Source organism: Chiloscyllium plagiosum, unplaced genomic scaffold (genome assembly GCF_037043375.1).
Source record: "Chiloscyllium plagiosum isolate Xiang-an unplaced genomic scaffold, Cpla_swu_hap1 HiC_scaffold_21, whole genome shotgun sequence".
In the NCBI taxonomy this organism is placed as follows: domain Eukaryota; kingdom Metazoa; phylum Chordata; class Chondrichthyes; order Orectolobiformes; family Hemiscylliidae; genus Chiloscyllium; species Chiloscyllium plagiosum.
The window spans coordinates 49,140,496-49,160,001 of NW_028270159.1; the positions used below are offsets into that span (position 1 = coordinate 49,140,496).

Consider the following 19,506-nt stretch of genomic DNA (forward strand, 5'->3'; position numbering starts at 1 on the left):
AGTTACATTACAGCTATACACAGTATAACCATCAATCAAGAAAACAAGAAGCAGTTAAAAAGACAAACATTAGAGTCTCTCCCTCTTAGGATGTCCACAGCTGACTGTTGCAGGGGCTTCCATGTGGTCTGACCACTGGCTACCAACACTTCTTACTGGACTATTTGTCACTGGTATCCCTGCCACAGACCGTAGACCGCTAACTCCGCTTTGGAGGCCGCGAACCGGAGGCTAGGGCCAGAAGTCTGAGGTTGAGAGTCCGAGGAGAAAAAAAACACAGAAGGGAGGAAGAGATGGTAAAAAAAGGAAAAAGAACTGGATTGGGAGGCTTGGGGAAGATTGCTGCACCTCCTGGCCCTTGACCAATACGGAGGTAGGCACTCACCTCACAGAGCTGATGGAACACTTAACATTCTTTGGTCACACAACAAGGAGACAAGACAGTGCAAGGAAGAACAGAACTGCACTATGATTTTATCAAGTGCACTTCAATGTTTGTCACAGGAGAGAGTGGTACTTAATGCTCTGCTTTGACTATCAGAAAAAGATTGAAAGTAATAGCCCCAATCTATCCACAATAGTGAAAATGTCTTTGATATTATGAATGAATTGGACAACATAGATGTAGGGAGAATTCCACTTGTGGGTGAATTCAAACTGGACCATGAATATATGATAGTTACTAATGAATGCAAGAAGGATAAAATAAAGCATTTACTCAGTGAGTAGAGAAAATGTAGAATTTTACTACTGAATGAAGTAATTGGGCTAAACAACTTCAGTGTTTTTAAAAGGGAGCGAGATGGGTCCAAGAGAAAAGGAATTAGAAAGATATGCTGAATTACTGAGACAAAACGCACAGTGTCTAACATTGCTGCCTCACAGCGCCAGAGACCCGGGTTCAGTTCCCGTCTCAGGCGACTGACTGTGTGGAGTTTGCACAATCTCCCCGTGTCTGCGTGGGTTTCCTCCGGGTGCTCCGGTTTCCTCCCACAGTTCAAAAATGTGCAGGTTAGGTGAATTGGCCATGCTGAATTGCCCGTAGTGTTAGCTGCAGGGGAATGGGTCTGGGTGGGTTGTGCTTCGGCGGGTCGGTGTGGACTTGTTGGACCGAAGGGCCTGTTTCCACACTGTAAGTAATCTAATCTAATCTAATCTAAAAAAAATAGATGCAATAGAAACTTGTGCAAAGTTCGGATACTAGTACAGATTATTTGGAACAAATGGTGATGCATATTTTACATAACTCCATGCAGTCATTATGTACAATGGAACAAACAAAACTTACCACAATTCTTCTGAAATTTAGGTGAGGAGAAGTCATAATTTTTAATTTCATTGTACCAGGCGTCAGCAACATCGTTTCCTTTAAACATAGAAATATTGACAGATTAACACACTTACAGCATAAACAGGGCAGAGTCTGGGGCAGGAGACATGCCCTCAGGCATCATGCTAATAAATTAGTTACAATAAACTCTTGGCAGAGACTCCTCTCAGAATAAACTGGATATATGTGAACTCCTGTTATTCTAAACTCCTGACAGAATACACTCAAGTTACAATAAATTCAATTCACAACAAAGTTCTGCTACAGTAAACTAAAGTTATAAATAAATTCCAGTAGTAATAAACACTTGTCAGAATAAAATACTGCTACAGTAACTTTCTTGTAACAATAATGCTTGTTTGAAAACTCCAAGTATAGTTCTGTTATAATAAATTGTTTTATAATTAAATTCTTCCTATAATAAACCAGAGCAAGAAACACCCTTTAAACTTCCGTTTGCAATAACCTGTTAGAATAAACTTTTTATATATTAAGCTCTCACATTCATAAATTCTTGTTATAATTCTAATTATTTAATTTGCAATTTTGTTAGTAGTATTCATCTGCTGAAGTATCACAATTATGTTGTGGACTTGATTCAACTTTAGTTTCAAGAAGTGTATAAACTATGCCTAGAGATTGAGAGGACTATTCTTGTATCACGTGGGCAGAAATGTCCTGGAAGCACTTTCCTGTTCTCACAGGTCACTTTGCCAGAGATATGGAGATATGCAAGAACTCCTGGGAATTTTAAGGTCACAGATTGTACAGCAGTGGGTATTCAAAGCTATAGTTCCTCTAGTTAGAGAAACTGTACTTGGGTTAGCTATGGATAAGGACCTCATAACCCATATAGATCATATAAATATAGAATTAATGAGCTTCACTAGATTTGGGAAGGTGAGACTTTGTAAAATTAATTGAGTTGTATAGAGTACAGGGTATAGCAAAGTGCATACAGGCTATGGATCAAACACAGTTGATAGGTCGGGGTCATCTTGTACAAGTTGAACAAATTAAAGTTGAGAGAGAGGAGGTATTAGCAGTTTTAGTGGGCTTGAAAGTAAATAACTCACCAGACCCACAGGAGGTATATCCTGAGCTGCTGTGGGAGGAAAAGGAGAGTGTAGGGGATCCTATATTAATTTTCAAATCATCTCTGGCCATAGGTGACATAACACAGGACTGGAGGTCAGCTCATGTGCTGACATTATTTAACAAGGGTGGTAGGGATAAACCAGAAAACTACAGGCCAGTGAGTCTAACATCAGTGGTAAGAAACAATTGGAAAAACTGAGGGACAGAATAAATCTCCAGTTGGAGAGATGTAGATTCATCAAAGATAGTCAGCATAGTTTTTTTCAGGGAGAGATTATATCTAACAAATTTGAATTTTTCAACAAGGTGACTAGGTGAGTCAATGAGGGTACCACAGTTAATGTAGTCTACATGGATGTCAGTAAGGCTTTGATAAGGTGTAATATGGCAGACTAGTTAAGAAGCCCATGGGTTCCAGGGTAATTTATGTCCCTGGAAAATAGGCTTAATGGCTTGAAGCAGAGGTTGATGGTTGAAAGGTGTTTTTGTGACTGGAAGTCTGTATCCAGTGGTGTGTCACAGAGTCTGGTGCTGAGTGCCTTGCTGTTTGTCATGTATATTAATGAATCTCGGTGGTATGACCAGTAGGTTCATAGATGATATAGAAATTGGTGGTGTGGTAAACAGCGAAGAGGAAAGTCTACAGAACAACACAGATGGGCTGGTGAGATGGGCTGAACAGTGGCAAACGGAATTTTATCCTGAAAAAGTGTGAGCTGATGCATGTTGGGAGGACTAACAAGGCATGGGAGTACATGTTGAATGTTAGAACCCCTAAGTCATACCCTGGGTCAGAGGGATCTTGGTGTGCATGTCCATAGATCCTTAAAGGTAGCTGGACAGGGAGATAAAGTGGTTGAGAAGGCATGTGAGATTTTTGTCTTTATTAGTTGAAGCATTGATTATAAAAGTAAAGAGGTTATAATGGAACAGTATAAAATTGTATTTATGACTATTGAGCTCTGGTTGCCAAGGTGATATGAAGGAATTTCTAAAACATTTATTCACATGATGGGGGTGTCACTGGCTAGGCCACTATTTATTGCTCATCCCTAACTAACATTGCGGTGGGTCTGGGGTCACATGTAGACCAGACCAGATAAAGATGGCAGTTAGACCATAAGACATAGAGTAGAAATTAGGCCATTCAGCCCATCCAGTCTGCTATGCCATTCAATCATGGCTGATAAGTTTCTTAACCACATTCTCTGGCTTGCTCCTTGTAACCCTTGATCTCCTTGATACTCGAGAACCTGTCTATCTCAGTCTTAAATATACTCAGTGACCTGGCCTGCACAGTCTTCTGTGGCAATGAATTCCATAGATTCACCACTGTCTGCCTGAAGATGTTTCTCCTTAGCACAGTTCTAAAAGGTCTTCCCTTTAGTTGAAGGCCATACCCTTGGAAACATCTTCACATCATCTACTCTGTCCAGGCCATTCAGTATTCTGTATATTTCAATTAGATCCCACCATATCTTTATAAGCTCCATCAAGTTTTGACCCAGAGTCCTCAAATGTTCCTCACATGTTAAGTTGTTAATTCCTGGGACCATTTTTGTGAACCTCCTCTGAACACGATCTAAGGCCAATACCTCCTTCCTGAGATATGGGGCCCAAAAGAGCACATTATACTCCAAATGTTATCTGATCAAAGCCTTACAGAGCCTCAGAAGTACATCCCTGCTTTTATATTCAAGTCTTCTCAAAATAAATGCCATGATTGCACTTGTTTTCCTAACTACTGACTGAAACTGCAAGTTTACCTTGTGAGAATCATGGACGAGAACTCCCAAGTCTCTTTGCACTTCAGACTTCTGAATTTTCTCCCCATTTAGAAATTAGTCCATGCCTCTATTCTTCCTACCAAAGTGCATGACCTCACACTTTCCCACATTGTACTTTATCTCCCATTTCTTTGCCTACTCTCTTATCCTGTCCAAATCCTTCTGCAGCTTCCACGCTTCCTCAATGCTACCTATCCATCTACCTGTCTTGTATTGTCTGCAAACATAGCCAGAATGCCCTCAGTTCTTTCCTCTAGATTGTTAATGTATAAAGTGAAAAGTTGAGACCCAACACTGAGCCTTGCGGAACAGCACTTGTCAGCAGCTGCCATCCTGAGAAGGACCCTTTTATCCCCACTCTCTCCTTTCTGTCAGACAGCCAGGCTTCTATCCATGCTAGCACCTTTCCTCTAACACCATGGGCCCTTGCCTTACTCAGTAGTCTGCTGTACAGCGCCTTGTCAAAGACCTTCCTGATGTCCAAGTAGATAACATCCATTGGCTTTCCTTGGTTTAACCTGCTCATTACTTTCTCAAAGAATTCTAGCAGATTTGTCAGGCATGAACTCCCCTTGATAAAACCATACTGACTCTGCCCTATTTTACCATACACTTCCAAGTACTCAGAAATCTCATCCTTCACAATGGATTCCATGATCTTACCCACGACCGAGGTTAGGCTAACTGGTCTGGAATTTTCCATCTTTTGTCTTACTCCCTTTTTAAACAGGGCTGCCATGTTAGTGATTTTCAGTCCTCTGGGACCCTCCCTGATTCTAGTGTTTCCTGAAAGACCATGACTAAAGCCTCCACTCTCACTTCAGCCATCTCCCTTAGAACTCTGGGGTGTAGTCCATCTGGTCCAGGAGATTTATCCACCTTCAGTTACCTTCCCTAAATGGCATTACTGAACCGGGTGGATTTTTCCAACAATGGCCAATGGTTTCAAGGACGTTTTAGACTCTTAATTCCAGATTTTTAAAAAAGTGAATTTAAATTCTGTCATCATCTAGCATGGTATTATTTAAACCCAGGTCCATGGGATATTAACTGGGTTACTGGAAATATAGTCCAGCAATAACAGCACTAGACCATTGTCTCCCCAATGTAATTACACTAGAGTAGGTGCAAAAGAGATTCACTAGAATGTTATCTGGGCTAGTGCAATTCATTTATGGAGATTCATCGTGATAGACTGAGAGACTGTGTTCCTTAGAGCTGAGAAAGTTGAAGTGGAGAGGTGGGATGGGTGTTACATGAGTATAAAGTTATCAGGGGCACAGAAGAGGGTAGATAGGGAGAGATCTTTCCACTTAGTTGCGGGTCAATAACTAAGGGGCACGGTTTTAAGGTAAGGAATGGAAGGTTTAGGGAGGATTTGAGGAACACCTTTTAACCCAAAGGGTTCTAGGTATCTGGCACTCACTGCCTGAAAGGTTAGAAACCATCAAGATATTTAAGAAGTATTTAGATGAGCACTTGAAATGCCAGAGCATTCAAGGTCACAGGCCAAGTGTTGGCAATTGAGATTTGAATGGATAGATGCTTGATGTCTGTGTGTACACAATGGTTTAAGGGCCTTTTACCATATTGCAAAAGCTCTATGACACATTGACATACAAACTCAATCCCACAAATGTTGGCCATGAAACAGTGTGCATGTTTCAAGTGGTGAAGTGATGTACCTTTAACCTGGAGACTGCCAGAGCCTTGCTGACACCAGATATTCTCCCCGTATGATGTGTCGCTGTGCTTCAATGTACTGGAATCTACCAGACTCTTTGCCCACTTCTCAGCTTTCTCACTGATTGCTGGGTTCAGGGTCAATGGTCCCGCTCCATGTTTCACTCGATATTCATTCACTGATTTCAGCAACTGTGCAGCAAAACCTTCCACTGAAAGAAAGAGATGGTCAGTGATGGACTGTAAAGCCTGCAGAATGAGGGAGCTTGTCCTGAGAAAGTACAATGTTTCTCTCTTTCCCTACGTTTTTCTGTAGAGACAATGACTGCAACATTCTCCTTTCTGGTATTAAATAACTATCTGAGTGTGATCACTGCACGTGAAAGAGGATGAACCACGGTGCCAGAGAGCTATCAGCAGGTGCAAAGAGGAAAAGACAGGACTCTTCCTTCACCAGAACTGAAAACGAATATTAAAGAGAAACACTTTGTAAAGCAGAAGAGAAATAACAAGGATGGAAGAAAGAGGCAGTAGATAGTCCAACATGGAGAACCATCTTGTGAGTCACCTGAAGATTGCAGACAGGGTAGTACGATCTTGTCTAATCATTTAAGAACATTGTTGGATCGGATTCAGAAATTTGTCACTCCACTGGGAGTCGAAGAGTGTGGTGCTGGAAAAGCACAGCCAGTCAGGCAGCATCCGAGGAGCAGGAGAATCAACGTTTCAGGCCCTTCATCAGGAATGGGAGCTGTGTTCTCCCAGTCCCCAGTAACCACAGGCCACATTAACAGAAACCATTGACAAAGTTAACAGGTTGATGAGTGGGGCAGGTTTATGGAGATTTCATCACATGTTTCAAGGCCGAAGACACCTGACCCACATTCCCATTATTTTGGTATTTATAACTTTATGTTGATCTTCAAAAGGATATGTAAACTAGTACCAAACAATGTACTAGAAGGTGTTACAAAGAGCAGTGAGCATAATGGGAATACATTGCCAAGTTCAGCATATCTAGCCTGTTGTCTTTCAAGTGCATCTAGACTATTTTATCTAGAGCCTTCAGGGTTGTTGGGAAAAGTATCACTTTGAATTTAGCTCCCATCATTGTTACCTGGAACATACATCAGCTGAGGAACCCAAGCATTACAGTCCTCACCAGTGTGGTCAGCATGTTTCAGACATGGGGTTGAGATAGACAGTCTTTCATGATAACTTCAACCAGTCTGGGAATTGAACCCACACTGTTGGCATCATTCTATCACAAACCAACCAATCAACTGAGCTAACCAACCCCTGCACCTTCTATAAGCACTGGCACACTCACTTCAATGGCGACACCGTCTAGCTTCGAACAGAGAGCATTGGGCGAGTTGGGCATCAACAAGTGAGTGGGAGCTAGACGCTGAGACAGATCAAGCTGTGGGCAGTGTCTTCTAAGAGAATAGACACAGCCAGTCTCTGCTGGTGAAGATATAGGGTTTTCTGCATAATCAGAAGCATATAGTTTCCTAAAGGTCAGAGATGCCCAAGGTATTACCAAGACATAGGAAGACAATGGAGGAGCTCTGTGATGTAATCTGTGATGGTCGAGGGATTTGAACACATGAGGTCCTCCATTGACTGAAAATGAACAACCTCTCAGAGAAGCCTGAGCAGCAGCAGCACTAAGTAGCTGCAGGAACAGCTTGCTGACACACAGTGAAAGATTGAGACTCTCTGCGGCACCAGCCCCTCAGTACTGCTAGCATGTAGAGGTTTGGAGTGGATGCCTCTTCCATTATTCAAGGGCATAATGACAGAGCTAAGACATTTAGAGAGATTAACCTGGAGCTGCATTTATTATCCATCTCTCGTAACTGTTGGACATTAGTCCTCATAGCTTCTGTTGTGTTCACAACAGCTACACCCTCAGATGTTCTAGATGTTTTCCTTACACCTCAGAGTAAGGGCTGTACTGCTGCCTCACAGCGCCAGGAACTCAGGTTTGATTCCAGACTCAGGCGACTGTCTGGAATCTGTGGAACTTGCATGTTCTCCCGTGGGTTTCCTTTGGGTGCTCTGGTTTCATCCCACAGTGCAAAGATGTGCAGGTTAGGCGGATTAGCCATGCTAAATTGCCCATAGTGTTCAGGGATGTGTCGGCTAAGTGGATTAGCCAGGGGTAATGCAGGATTGCAGGGATGGGGTGGTTTGCTCTTTGGAGGGTTGGGTTGGGCCGAATGGTCTGCTTCCACACTGTACGGGATTCAATGACTTCTTGTTTGAACATCTAAAAGCGCTGACAAAGGCTATTAATGATTTTTGCAGTAAGCTCAACAGTCTGTTCATTGGAAATGTGTGGGTTGCTAACTCTTCCTCCGACTTTAAAAATAGCAGTGAGTAATGGAGGCTTTGAGATCTAATGATATGATCTGAAATCATCATTTGAAATTTCTGCTGGTGTATGACTGAATCTTTGAAACTCCAGTCCCTAGACTCTGTTCACAGCCTTGGAGTTACCCAAACTGAGCGTTTAGTCATTGTTCCACTTCACACATTATTTTCACACAGGTTTTCATAGAATCCCTACAGTGTGGAAGCAGGCCATTAAGGTCATCAAGTCCATACTGACCCTCTGAAGAGGACCCCATCTCTTAATCCTGCATTTCCTACAGCCAATCCACCTAACCTGCATATCTTTGGACTGTGGGAGGAAACTGGAGCACCCGGAGGAAACCCACGCAGACATGGGGCAAATGTGCAAACTCCACACAGACAGTCACCCAAGGAGGGCAGTGCTAACCACTGAACCACCATGCCACCATGGTGGCTCAGAGTGTTGGGATGTTTGAAATTCTCTCAAAAGAGAGTTGTGAAAGTTCAGTCTGAGTATGTTGAAGGTAGAGACTAATAGATTCCTGATTACAAAGTTTATGGGGACGGGGTGAAAGGCATTGAAGTGTTCCACCAACCATAAATTAAGTTAATGTTGAATGGCTTAGCAAGCTCATTGGGGTGAGGAGCATATTCCTGTTCCTAACAAAGCCCACAGCTGACAGTGGTGCCACCTTTTCAGCTTCTGATGCCTTACCAGTGTTTGGTTGTGCCGAGCCACTCTCGTCTTCCTTCACTTCACTGCCGATTGGCAGGACGTTTTCAGCAAAGTAGCCTGGGTTGGTGATGTTACCGGCCGGGTTGAACTGGGCCACCACGATGGTGAGATCTTTGCCATCCGATGCCAGGCCAGCCCCCATCTCCTTGGATTCTCTCCAAACCAACTGTGTGAAATGGCCTGCAGAGGAACAGCAGGTGGGTGATTTACGAAGAACAAGACAGTCCGTGTGTATGCTCTGTAGCAACAGACAAGAAACAATCCTGCTCTTATTAACAGACTATTTCAGAGCTTTAGAAAATGAAGTTACTTACTCTCAATGTGTCCAGCAGCAGAGAGACCAGCAATAACGACTTGCCTTTATCATACAACGTTGTGCATAAGCACTTTGTAGAATTATAGAGATGTACAGCAAGGAAACAGACACTTGAGTCCTCTTATTAAAAAATGTATATCACCCAGTGAAGTTTATCATGGAAGACATGATCAAAAACCTGGGCAAAGAGATGGTTCTAATGACAGGAGAGAAGTCGAAAGACAGAGGGGTTTAAGTGAGGTTAATTTCAGTGTGTTACCTTAAGCAGCAGAAGTCATGTGGTAACACGGGGGGAAGACGATAAGAGATGTGGTAGAGAGGGGCGAGGAGGGGGAGAGTTAGTACAAGATTCCTATATTAAAAGTCCTATAATAATAGGATTTGACAAATACTATTGTCATAATTGAGGAAGCTTAAATGGAAAGGAACATCATTTATTGCTGAACACCAAAACAAAGCCATGACTCATGATGTACATAGGCTAGCCCCTGCACAGGGCAGAAAGTTGGGTCTGGGAGAGGATGGGATATGAACTCAGGCCTCTTGGTGCACAAGTAGGGACGTTACATCTGCTCCACAGGAAGCCTTGGGCTCTACTTTTTTTTCTCAGTCAATCAGTGATGGAGGGGTGCTTGTCACACCTTGTGGATCAGAAAATGACTATTTCTGCTGACTGTTTCTCATTTGCTAGCCAATCTTCTATCTATCCAATATATTATCCCCTGCACCATTAACCTTTGTTTTCTGCAATAATCTTTGATCCAGTGCCTTATCATACACTTTCTGGGAATCCAAGTCCAGTACAGCCATCCGCTCTCCTTGTTGTCTTTTTTTTACTCTAGAAGCTCTTACACACGACCACACAGCTTCCCCAATGTCAAATCACTGGAACATTTTATAACTTTCTCTTGTTTTGAACTATCAACCACCACCAGTAAAACACCCATGCATCCAATTGAGTATTTACAAACAAAGTCCATTATGGGCAATATAAACCATCAAAGGTGAGGAGGGGTCAGGAGTAGAGGGGAAGGGACTAAATCAAAGTGAAATTGGAGGAGGAAATAAAGCATAGTACTCCCTGTGGTGCCCACTTCTCTCTAAAGGCATTGAGAGCATTAATGGACATAACGAACTCCCTCTTCAAAGGCATCTGGGCATGAACGTAACCACAGAAGAGGGACAGACAGTCAGCAGAGATGCCCCTCTCTACAGTCCATGCCTGGACCCTGTCCAGGAGCACAATCATGGGGTATTCCTCCGATCTGCCCATACCCCTCTGCACCAGATGCCCAAGGATCAGGAGCATGGGGCTGAAGTGCAACTAAAAACATAACAAAATATTTCTTAAATAATTAAAAAGGGGATGCAATGCCCACAACCCTATATAAACATGGTGCACAGACTTCAAAGCGCCGGAAACTAAATAGTGGAGCTGGGAGTCCATGAGCTGCAGCAACTTGCAATTGTAAGGGACTGCCACATGCAACACCCTCCACCCCAGGTCTCCAAGTGAAAGAGGAAGGACTCCCACTTCGAGAGCTTCTGCTCAGGATCCCCGCCACCCACCAAAGCATGTCTGGACAATCAGCGTGAGAGTCAAGGTGGATGGTGTGCAGCAGCAGCCTTTACAGAAAAACACCCCACCTCCTTGCAAGGTCAAAAGACACACTAGGTTTATCCAAGAAGGTCCTGAGGGAGGTCCAGGACTTTGGGACCAATGTGAAATTCCAACCAAATGGGGGTACACTCAGACAGGATTCCACCTCAGTATCGTCCGAAAGGTGCATGATGTTGGGTCTGAGCACTGCCATTTTCAGGCAATGGATGACCATTGGCTATGAGCTGGATGTGAACTGATGCCCTCCTGGCTGGGTCTGCTTTATTCATTTTTAGTTATGCCCCAGAGTGTTATCATACACAACCGAGTGACCTTCCACCACCAAAATCACGGTGACTGTTTTATGTGAAAACTGCTACACCACCACTCTCCTGTAATCTCCCATGCAGTCAATTAAATATATACAGGCAAAAACCTGGGTCTGCTTTATAATTTTTTAGTTAACCTATTTTTCTAATCAACCTGTTCAGAAATGTTATTACAATCCTCTGGAGGAGGTGGGACTTGAACCAGGTCTCCGAGTCTAGGGTAGGGACCACAGTGCTACAAGAAGGTCCACATTATAAAGGACTCAGGTGACAGGCTCCATCTGGGGAGACCATTTCCCGTTACTGAGGGAACTCATACTCAATGAGATTAGTGATTCCCCCTGGATGTTCTGGGTTTATCACAATTATATTCATTCATCTGGAACAACGTGGAAACTATTAGAGGCAATGCAATCAATGAAGCAGTAAAACACAGTCTTGCTCCTAAAAATGAACGTGGCTTTTTTTGTTGGCAGCAGCCCAAGCCCCCGGAGAGATTAAGGGGACTGTTGTTGGCTCCAAATGTATCTATTAGGAAGAATAAGTACAATAAGAGCAGTTGACTTAGCAAAGTAATTGTTCATTCCCTCTTTGATATATCTGACTGCCTTTGACCTTGCTTTCATTTTCTAACAAAGCATAGCTGAGGTCAAGGAAAACGTCACTTTTCCAAAAGGTCACCAGCACTGAAAATCATGGGTGAATAGAATGGATATAAATATTAAAGCTTTGTGTGATTAGAAATTTCTAAGTGATGAAGGTTCATGAGCAGTGAACCTTCTGGTCTGGTGGTGAAAAATCACTGGTGGATCAGTGTTTCAGCAGTCAATGGGCCTAGGCATGGTGTATCGAAGATGTTGGACGTTATATATCTTTGTGTTGGGGAGATTATTAGGCTGGAAGCAGCTCAGTCAAATAGTTTGGTAAGGTTGAAAATGTCTGCTTCAGCCTCTGATATGATCAGTGTGAGTGGTAACAGGGCCAATGATGACAAACGTTTTAGAAGAATTCAGTTAGCAACTTTTGCAGCTTATCTAGGATTATATATCAGAAAAACCATCTAATCCACAGAGAGTGGAATGGTTGGGAGAGATGGAGAAGTAGATGCTGGATATCATCATATTGGACTTATATTTAATGGTAAGGTCCTGGGGAGTGTAGTGAACAAAGAGACCTTGGAGTGCAGGTTCATAGTTTCTTGAAAGTGGAGTCTCAGGTAGATAGGATAGTGAAGAAGGCGTTTGATATGCTTTCTCTTAGGTCAGCGCATTGAGTATAAGAGTTGGGAGGTCATGTTGCGGCTGTACAGGACATTGGTTCAGCCACTTTTGGAATATTCCATGCAACCCTGGTCTCCCTCTTATAGGAAGGATGTTGTGAAACTTGAAAGGGTTCAGAAAAGATTTACAAGGATGTTGCCAGGGTTGGAGAGTTTGAGCTACAGGGAGATGCTGAACAGGCTGGGGCTGTTTACCCTGAAGCATCATAGGATGAGGGCTGACCTTATAGAGGTTTATAAAATCATGAGGGGTTTGGGTAGGGTGAATAGACAAAGTCTTTTTCCTGGGTTAAGGGAGTCCAGAACTAGAGAGAGGAAAGATTTAAAAGGGACCTAAGGGGAAACTTTTTCACACAGAGGGTGGTGCGTATATGGAATGAGCTGCCAAAGGAAGTAGTGGAGGTTTTACAATTACAACATTTAAAAGGCATCAAGATGAGTATATGAATAGGAAAGGTTGAGAGAGATATGGGCCAAGTGCTGGCAAATGGGACTGGATTAATTGAGGATATCTGGTCGGCATGGCGAGTTGGCCCGAAGGGTCTGTTTCTGTGCTGTACCCCTGTATGACTCTATGAATCGTTGTTGGGAATTCATACATTCATATAGTTATATGGATGTTGAGAAATAAAAAATATGCTTGAACATTACTGAGTTGAAAAGGCATTGGGATGTGGTTTCTTGAAACTGTAGAGTCAAAAGGTTAAACATGATGATGGTTTATTTGTTTATAATAAAACAGGTGACTTTGGAAAGCGGTGCCTGGCTATGTTTAAGGGAGACATAACAGTGGAGTTTTACTGCTTTAGTCATTGAGCAAGCAGACCTGGAAAGCCCTATTGGATTTATGTTGCTATCACCTAGCAACAACCTCTGAATTGAGGTAATGGGTACTTCCTTCACCTCACACATAGAAAATGTGGGTAGTTGTTGGAGAGGTTTGCAAGGAGAAGGAGGACAGTCTCTCTCTCTCTCTCTCTCTCTTTCAGTTAGTAACAGTTATAGTTTGTAGGTGAATGCAGCACAGTCTATGTCTTTCTCAATGAAATAGTTTTTAAAAGGGATCGGGCAAATATCTAGACTCCTAACTATTTTCAGCTGAATTTGAAATCTAGTCTTAAGATTTTTTTATTATTCTGAAACTGTCAGCAAAGGGATCTCATCAAAAGAAATTCAAAGGAATTGTGAAAAGTCATCTAAATTCACCCCTTGACCTAGAGGGTGTTGAGTTTCTTTATCCTTTCTGCCTAATTTTTCACCAACTGTAATAACTCTGCAAGGTTGTGTATGTCTGCACATGAATGTATGTGTATTTGGGACTTGTGTTGGTGTGGACTTGATGGGCTGAATGGCCTGCTTTCAGTCTGTAGGGATTCTATGATTTTATGATTAAAGGTCAGGCAGTTCAATTTGCATTGTAGCTTAGTTGATAACAGTTTGACACTTGTTTCAAGAATAAGTTTGTCTGTAACAAATGTTATTTTTTCAGTTATTGAACAACCTGTGAAAGTCTCTTTTATTTTAATGAACAACAATAAAGAGAAGCAAGTTGATTATACCTGGTGGTAAAATAAGGAATTCATACTTTTTGTACAGCTTGTGGAGTAGTCAACTTTATTTCTTCCCATAAAGTTATGACAATATGGAAGTAGGCTATATATTTGCAGAGAGTGTCCTCAAGCGGTAACATGATTTGGAAAGGATAGCGAGCCGAGGATTAATTCTTGGAAAACTGTGTAACTGAAGTTGCAGGGAGAGGAAGTGAAACCATTGTTAGCGATACCCTGATTATTTATTGAATGGGTAAGATTTGAGCCAAGTGAGGAGTCTTACTGAGTTGGACAACTGAAAGCAGTGTTGGGAAACAATGGTGCAGTTCATTATGTCATGAGCTGTCGAGTGGCCAAGGAAGATACAAAATGGAAGTGTTGTTTGGCTAGCAAATTTAAAGCACATGGTTTGGGAGGTAATGTATTGGTATGGATTAAGGATTGGCTAACAGACAGACAAGAAAGTGTAGGAATAAATGGGCCATTCTTGTATTGGCAGGCTATGACTAGTGGGATACCACAAGGATCAATACTTGGACCCCAGCTGTTTACAATGTATGTACATATATCAGCGATTTGAATACAAAGACTAATTGTAATATTTCCAAATTTCAGATAATACAAACCACTTTGGTTGCAAGAAGAGATGAGCTGAAAATGTGTTGCTGGAAAAGCGCAACAGGCCAGGCAGCATCCAAGGAACAGGAGAATTGACGTTTCGGGCATAAGCCCTTCTTCAGGAATCCTGAAGAAGGGCTTATGCCCGAAACGTCGATTCTCCTGTTCCTTGGATGCTGACTGGCCTGCTGCACTTTTCCAGCAACACATTTTCAGCTCTGATCTCCAGCATCTGCAGTCCTCGCTTTCTCCTGCAAGAAGAGATGAGCAAAGCATTTCATAAATGAGAAGTTGGAAAATGGGGTAAATGCACAAAGGGATTTGGATCTCAGGGCAACTATGTCACTGAAGGCTAACATGCAGGTGCAGGAAGTTGTTAGGAAGACTGTAGAATATTAACCTTTTACTGCAAGAGCATTTGAGTACAGGACTCGTGAAGTCTTGTTTCAGTGGTGTGGGAGCTTGATTAGACTGCAGCTGTGTGCATTTTTGGTCTCCTTATCTCAGAAAAGACATTGTTGTCACAAGGGAAGTGCAATAAAGCTTCATCAGGCTTGTTCCTATGTTGGAAGGACGGTCGTAAGAGGAGAGGTTGGGCAAATTGGGCCTGTGACCTCATCATAGTCTGTTGGGTCAATCAATCACTTACCACAATTCTTTTGAAATCCGGGAGAAGAGAAGTTATAGTTTTTAACTTCTTTGTACCAAGAGTCTGCAACTTCCTTTCCTGTAAATAGGGATAAAATTATTTAATTAAATCCACTGTAAGTAGTGGAGTGCCTCAGTGAGAAAAATAATATACTTTGATGTCTCTACAATAACTTTGTTACAGAGACCCCTGTCACAATTAAACTTCAGTTACCATATAAAACACGTTATTTTACTGAATCCAGTGTAATAAACTATGTCTTGAAAAATTGTTGTAACAAACTCCTTGCAATGAACTTCTTAATGAACTGCTATTACATTAAATTTCTATATTTTAAGCCCAACTTTTGTTAAATCCTATTCCAGTAAAGTTATGATAAAACTTAAAAACCAAAATACTACAGATGCTAGAAATCAGAAACAACAGGAATTTCTGGAAAAAAGCAGCAGGGTTGGCAGTATTTGTGGAGAGTAAGCAGATTTAATGTTTCGGGTGCTTTCTCTGTGCAAATGCTACCAGACCTGCTGAATTTTTTCCAACAATTCCTGTTTTGTTTATGATAAAACATGCTGGATAAATTTCTCTTATTAAGCATAACATTTCTATTATAAAGATACAAAAATCCTGCTATAATAAATTACTCCAATAATAAAATCCCATTTTAATTTATAATTCTTGTTAAAGTGAAGCTGTTCTCATAAAGCTGTTACAGTGAACATCTGCTCTGTTCAAATTGACATTATACCCCTGATAAGACTCCATCTGAATTTGATCTTGATGTAATGAAGTTTATTAGAGAAACTTCTAATGATACCATCTGTGAAAGTACCAGTCTTTAGATACATATTTCTCAATTACAAACAGAACAATACTCTACAGAAAAGAGAAAATTGACTTAATCGATATCCCACGACAACAAAAGGCTTGGATAGGGTGAACACAGAGAAGATATTTTCATATGAGGTTGGCAATAAATGTTGGCCCAGCTAATGAAACCCACGTCCCTTGAATAAAAAAAGGGGAAAAAAATGTGGGAGTTCAAAACTATAATGTACAGATGAATTTCACCAATAAATCTAATAAAGAATTCAGGACAATCTCTTCAGCAGAGAGTGATTTGAATGTGGAACTTGTTGAGTAGTTGAGATGATTAGCATAGATGCTTTTAAGGGTAAGATAGCTCAGCACAGGAGAAGTAAGGAATGGAAAGATCTGCTGATAAGGCAGATAATGTGGGGTATTGAGGAGGATCACATAGACCTTAAACACTGCCGTGTACCAGTTACATTGAATAGCTCATTTCTGTGTTTCACATACTTGGTAATTCATTCAGAGGGTGTAATTTAGATTTTATTTAGTTGGATACTGTAGACCCCTCATTATGTAGAAATGAAAAGTAGCCTGTATAAAATGTGACCCAGACTAATGTGGTACATGAGAAGGTCAAAAGTCACAAGACACCAGGTAATAATCCAACAGGTTTATTTGAAATTATAAACTTTCACAGTGCTGCTCCTGAAGTGACTTCACCTGATGGAGGAGCAGCGCTCCAAAATCTTGTGATTTCAAATAAACCTGTTAGAATATAACCTGGTATTGTGTGACTTTTGACCTTGTCTACTCCAGTCCAACACCATCACCCCCTCGTCATGTACATCATAGAACATAGAACATAGAAAAATACAACGCAGTACAGGCCCTTTGGCCCTCGATGTTGCGCCGATCCAAGCCCACCTAATCTACACTAGCCCACTATCCTCCATATGCCTATCCAATGCCCGTTTAAATGCCCATAAAGAGGGAGAGTCCACCACTGCTACTGGCAGGGCATTCCATGAACTCACGACTCGCTGAGTAAAGAATCTACCCCTAACATCTGTCCTGTACCTACCACCCCTTAATTTAAAGCTATGCCCCCTCGTAATAGCTGACTCCATACGTGGAAAAAGGTTCTCACGGTCAACCCTATCTAAACCCCTAATCATCTTGTACATCAGGAAGGAAGAGATGCCAATAAGACAATGAGAGGTCAGCTTCCCATCGTTGCTCACTGTCATCATGTTTGGGTTCAGATGTGAGTGAAAATTGTTCTAGAGGTTGAGAAAAAAGTATATAGGGTGACCCCTGGGTCCGTGGGTCTGGTTGCCGTGGTTTCAGCTACCCATGGTTTACTGTGGTCCGAACATATAAAAGGGAACGTCCCAGAGCCAGGGACCAGGAGGTTGCCAAGAAGGTAAATTTCCCATTTACGTGAATGGGTTTGCACCTATCCGTGGTTTTGGGCTTCCACGGTACATCTTGGAACATATCCCCTGAGGGTACTGGGAGGTCTACTCTACCAAAAAGGAGTTTTGAGCCCATAACCTAGGTTGGCTTTCCAATGCTGTACTGAGAGAATGCTGCATTGTCAGAGAAGCCAGCTTTCAGATGAATGTTTAAATTGAAACCCTGCCTGTCTTGTCACAACGAAAGAAAAGATCCTAAGGCAGTATTAGGACAAAATAACAGGGCAGTTCTCCATGTTAACCTGGTCAATGTTTATTTTTTTCATCACTAAAACAGATTATCTGTCTCTAGTCACATTTCTGTTTGTGGGATTTTGTTGTGTGTGAATTTCATGTATGGCAGATTTGCATTTGGGGTCGCATTTCTGTCTCCGAACCTCGAGTTCTATAAACTGAACCAAGACCAAAACTTTCTTTCTTTGTCTGCAACCAGGCCAGGAAGGTACTCAGGAATTTCCCTGGAGTTACGCTGAGGAAGATGAAAATTTGTAGAATTAAATGGGTATCAAACAGTCCAGGGTAGAATCGAGTACAGATGGGCCTGTAGAAGGAATGTATGCAATAGGCTCAGATCACCCTCTGACATCGAAACCTGGTGTATCTCCTATCACTGATGTTAAATGGGCTGAACTATGTAAGTTTCATGGGTAGTTTCTCCTCATGATGCCTAGCGATAATTCTCACCATATCTTTCAAACTCTCTTCATGAGCCATCTACCCTGCTCTAAGATGCTCCTCCTTCCTGAATGCAGCCCAATGCTACCACTTGCTATTCCCGGAACACTGTGTCACCGCTGGGTTATCCCAAACTTGAATAGTGTTGCCAGTGCTGATGCTATTTTTAAAACCTGTTGTGCACCTGGACAAGGATAGGAGTCAGTGCAGAGCTGTCCTGCATAGTTCCTGACATTTTCCCCGGACATGGCAGACCAGGAAAATTTGGCACCCTGAATTGCATTTAGGAACCTGGAGTTGCTGGTGGACACAATATGGGGTGTCCTGTTGCCCCAGGACCAGTTCATGACACTAGACTATGCCAGACTGATACTACATAGCCACCTTGGTCATCTGCCAAACTGTAGCAAGGCCAATGATCATCAGCACTCCGCCTGTCTCAGTGTGACCATAGTCTCTCCAATATGTCACACTCTAGCTCCATTACTCTACCCACCATCTACCAGTGCTCATATCCTACCACTCTCACTATTGCATAGAACATAGAATAGTACAGCACTTGTCCTTTGGCCCTCGATGTTGTGCCAGTCTTTTATCCTACTCTAAGGTCAGACTAACCCACATATCCTTCATTGTACGAACTTGCATGTGCCTATTCAAGGATTTCTTACTTGTCCCTAATGTATCTGACTCTACCACCACTGATGGCAGTGTATTCCACACACCCACCACTCTCTGTGTAAAGAACCTACCTCTGACATCTCCCCTAAACCTTCCTCTTAAAATTATGCCCCCTCTTGATAGATATTTCCACCCTGGGAAAAAGTCTCTAGTTATCCACTCTATCTATGCCTCTTAAAGTCTTGTACACCTCTATCAAGTCACCTCTCATCCTTCTTCATTCCAATAAGAAAAGCCCTAGCTCCCTCAACCTATCTTCATAATGCCCTCTGGTACAGACAGCATCCTGGTAAATCTCCTCTGCACCCTCTCTGAAGCTTCCACATCCTACCTATAATGAGGCAACCAGAATTGAACACAATATTCCAAGTGTGGTCTAACCAGGACTCTATAGAGCTGCAGCATAACCTCTCGGCTCTTAAACTCAATCCTCCTACTAATGAAAGCCAACCATGTACACCTTCTTAACAACCCTATCAACTTGGTGGCAACTTTGAGGGATCTATGGACATGGACTTCAAGATCCCCC

General features: G+C 42.2%; 1 protein-coding gene across 2 annotated transcripts in view; it reads right to left on the reverse strand.

Moving 5' to 3' along the window:
- The window catches only part of glipr2 (GLI pathogenesis-related 2), a 68,663-nt gene that overhangs the window by 25,814 nt on the left and 23,343 nt on the right, over positions 1-19,506 (reverse strand). For both annotated transcript variants that reach the window (XM_043719848.2, XM_087998554.1), the window contains 4 exons: positions 15,337-15,414; positions 8,975-9,175; positions 5,901-6,110; positions 1,289-1,366 (listed from right to left, as the gene is read on the reverse strand). In XM_043719848.2, the coding sequence (XP_043575783.2) occupies positions 1,289-1,366; positions 5,901-6,110; positions 8,975-9,175; positions 15,337-15,414 (567 nt within the window). The remainder of the gene's footprint in view (positions 1-1,288; positions 1,367-5,900; positions 6,111-8,974; positions 9,176-15,336; positions 15,415-19,506) is intronic.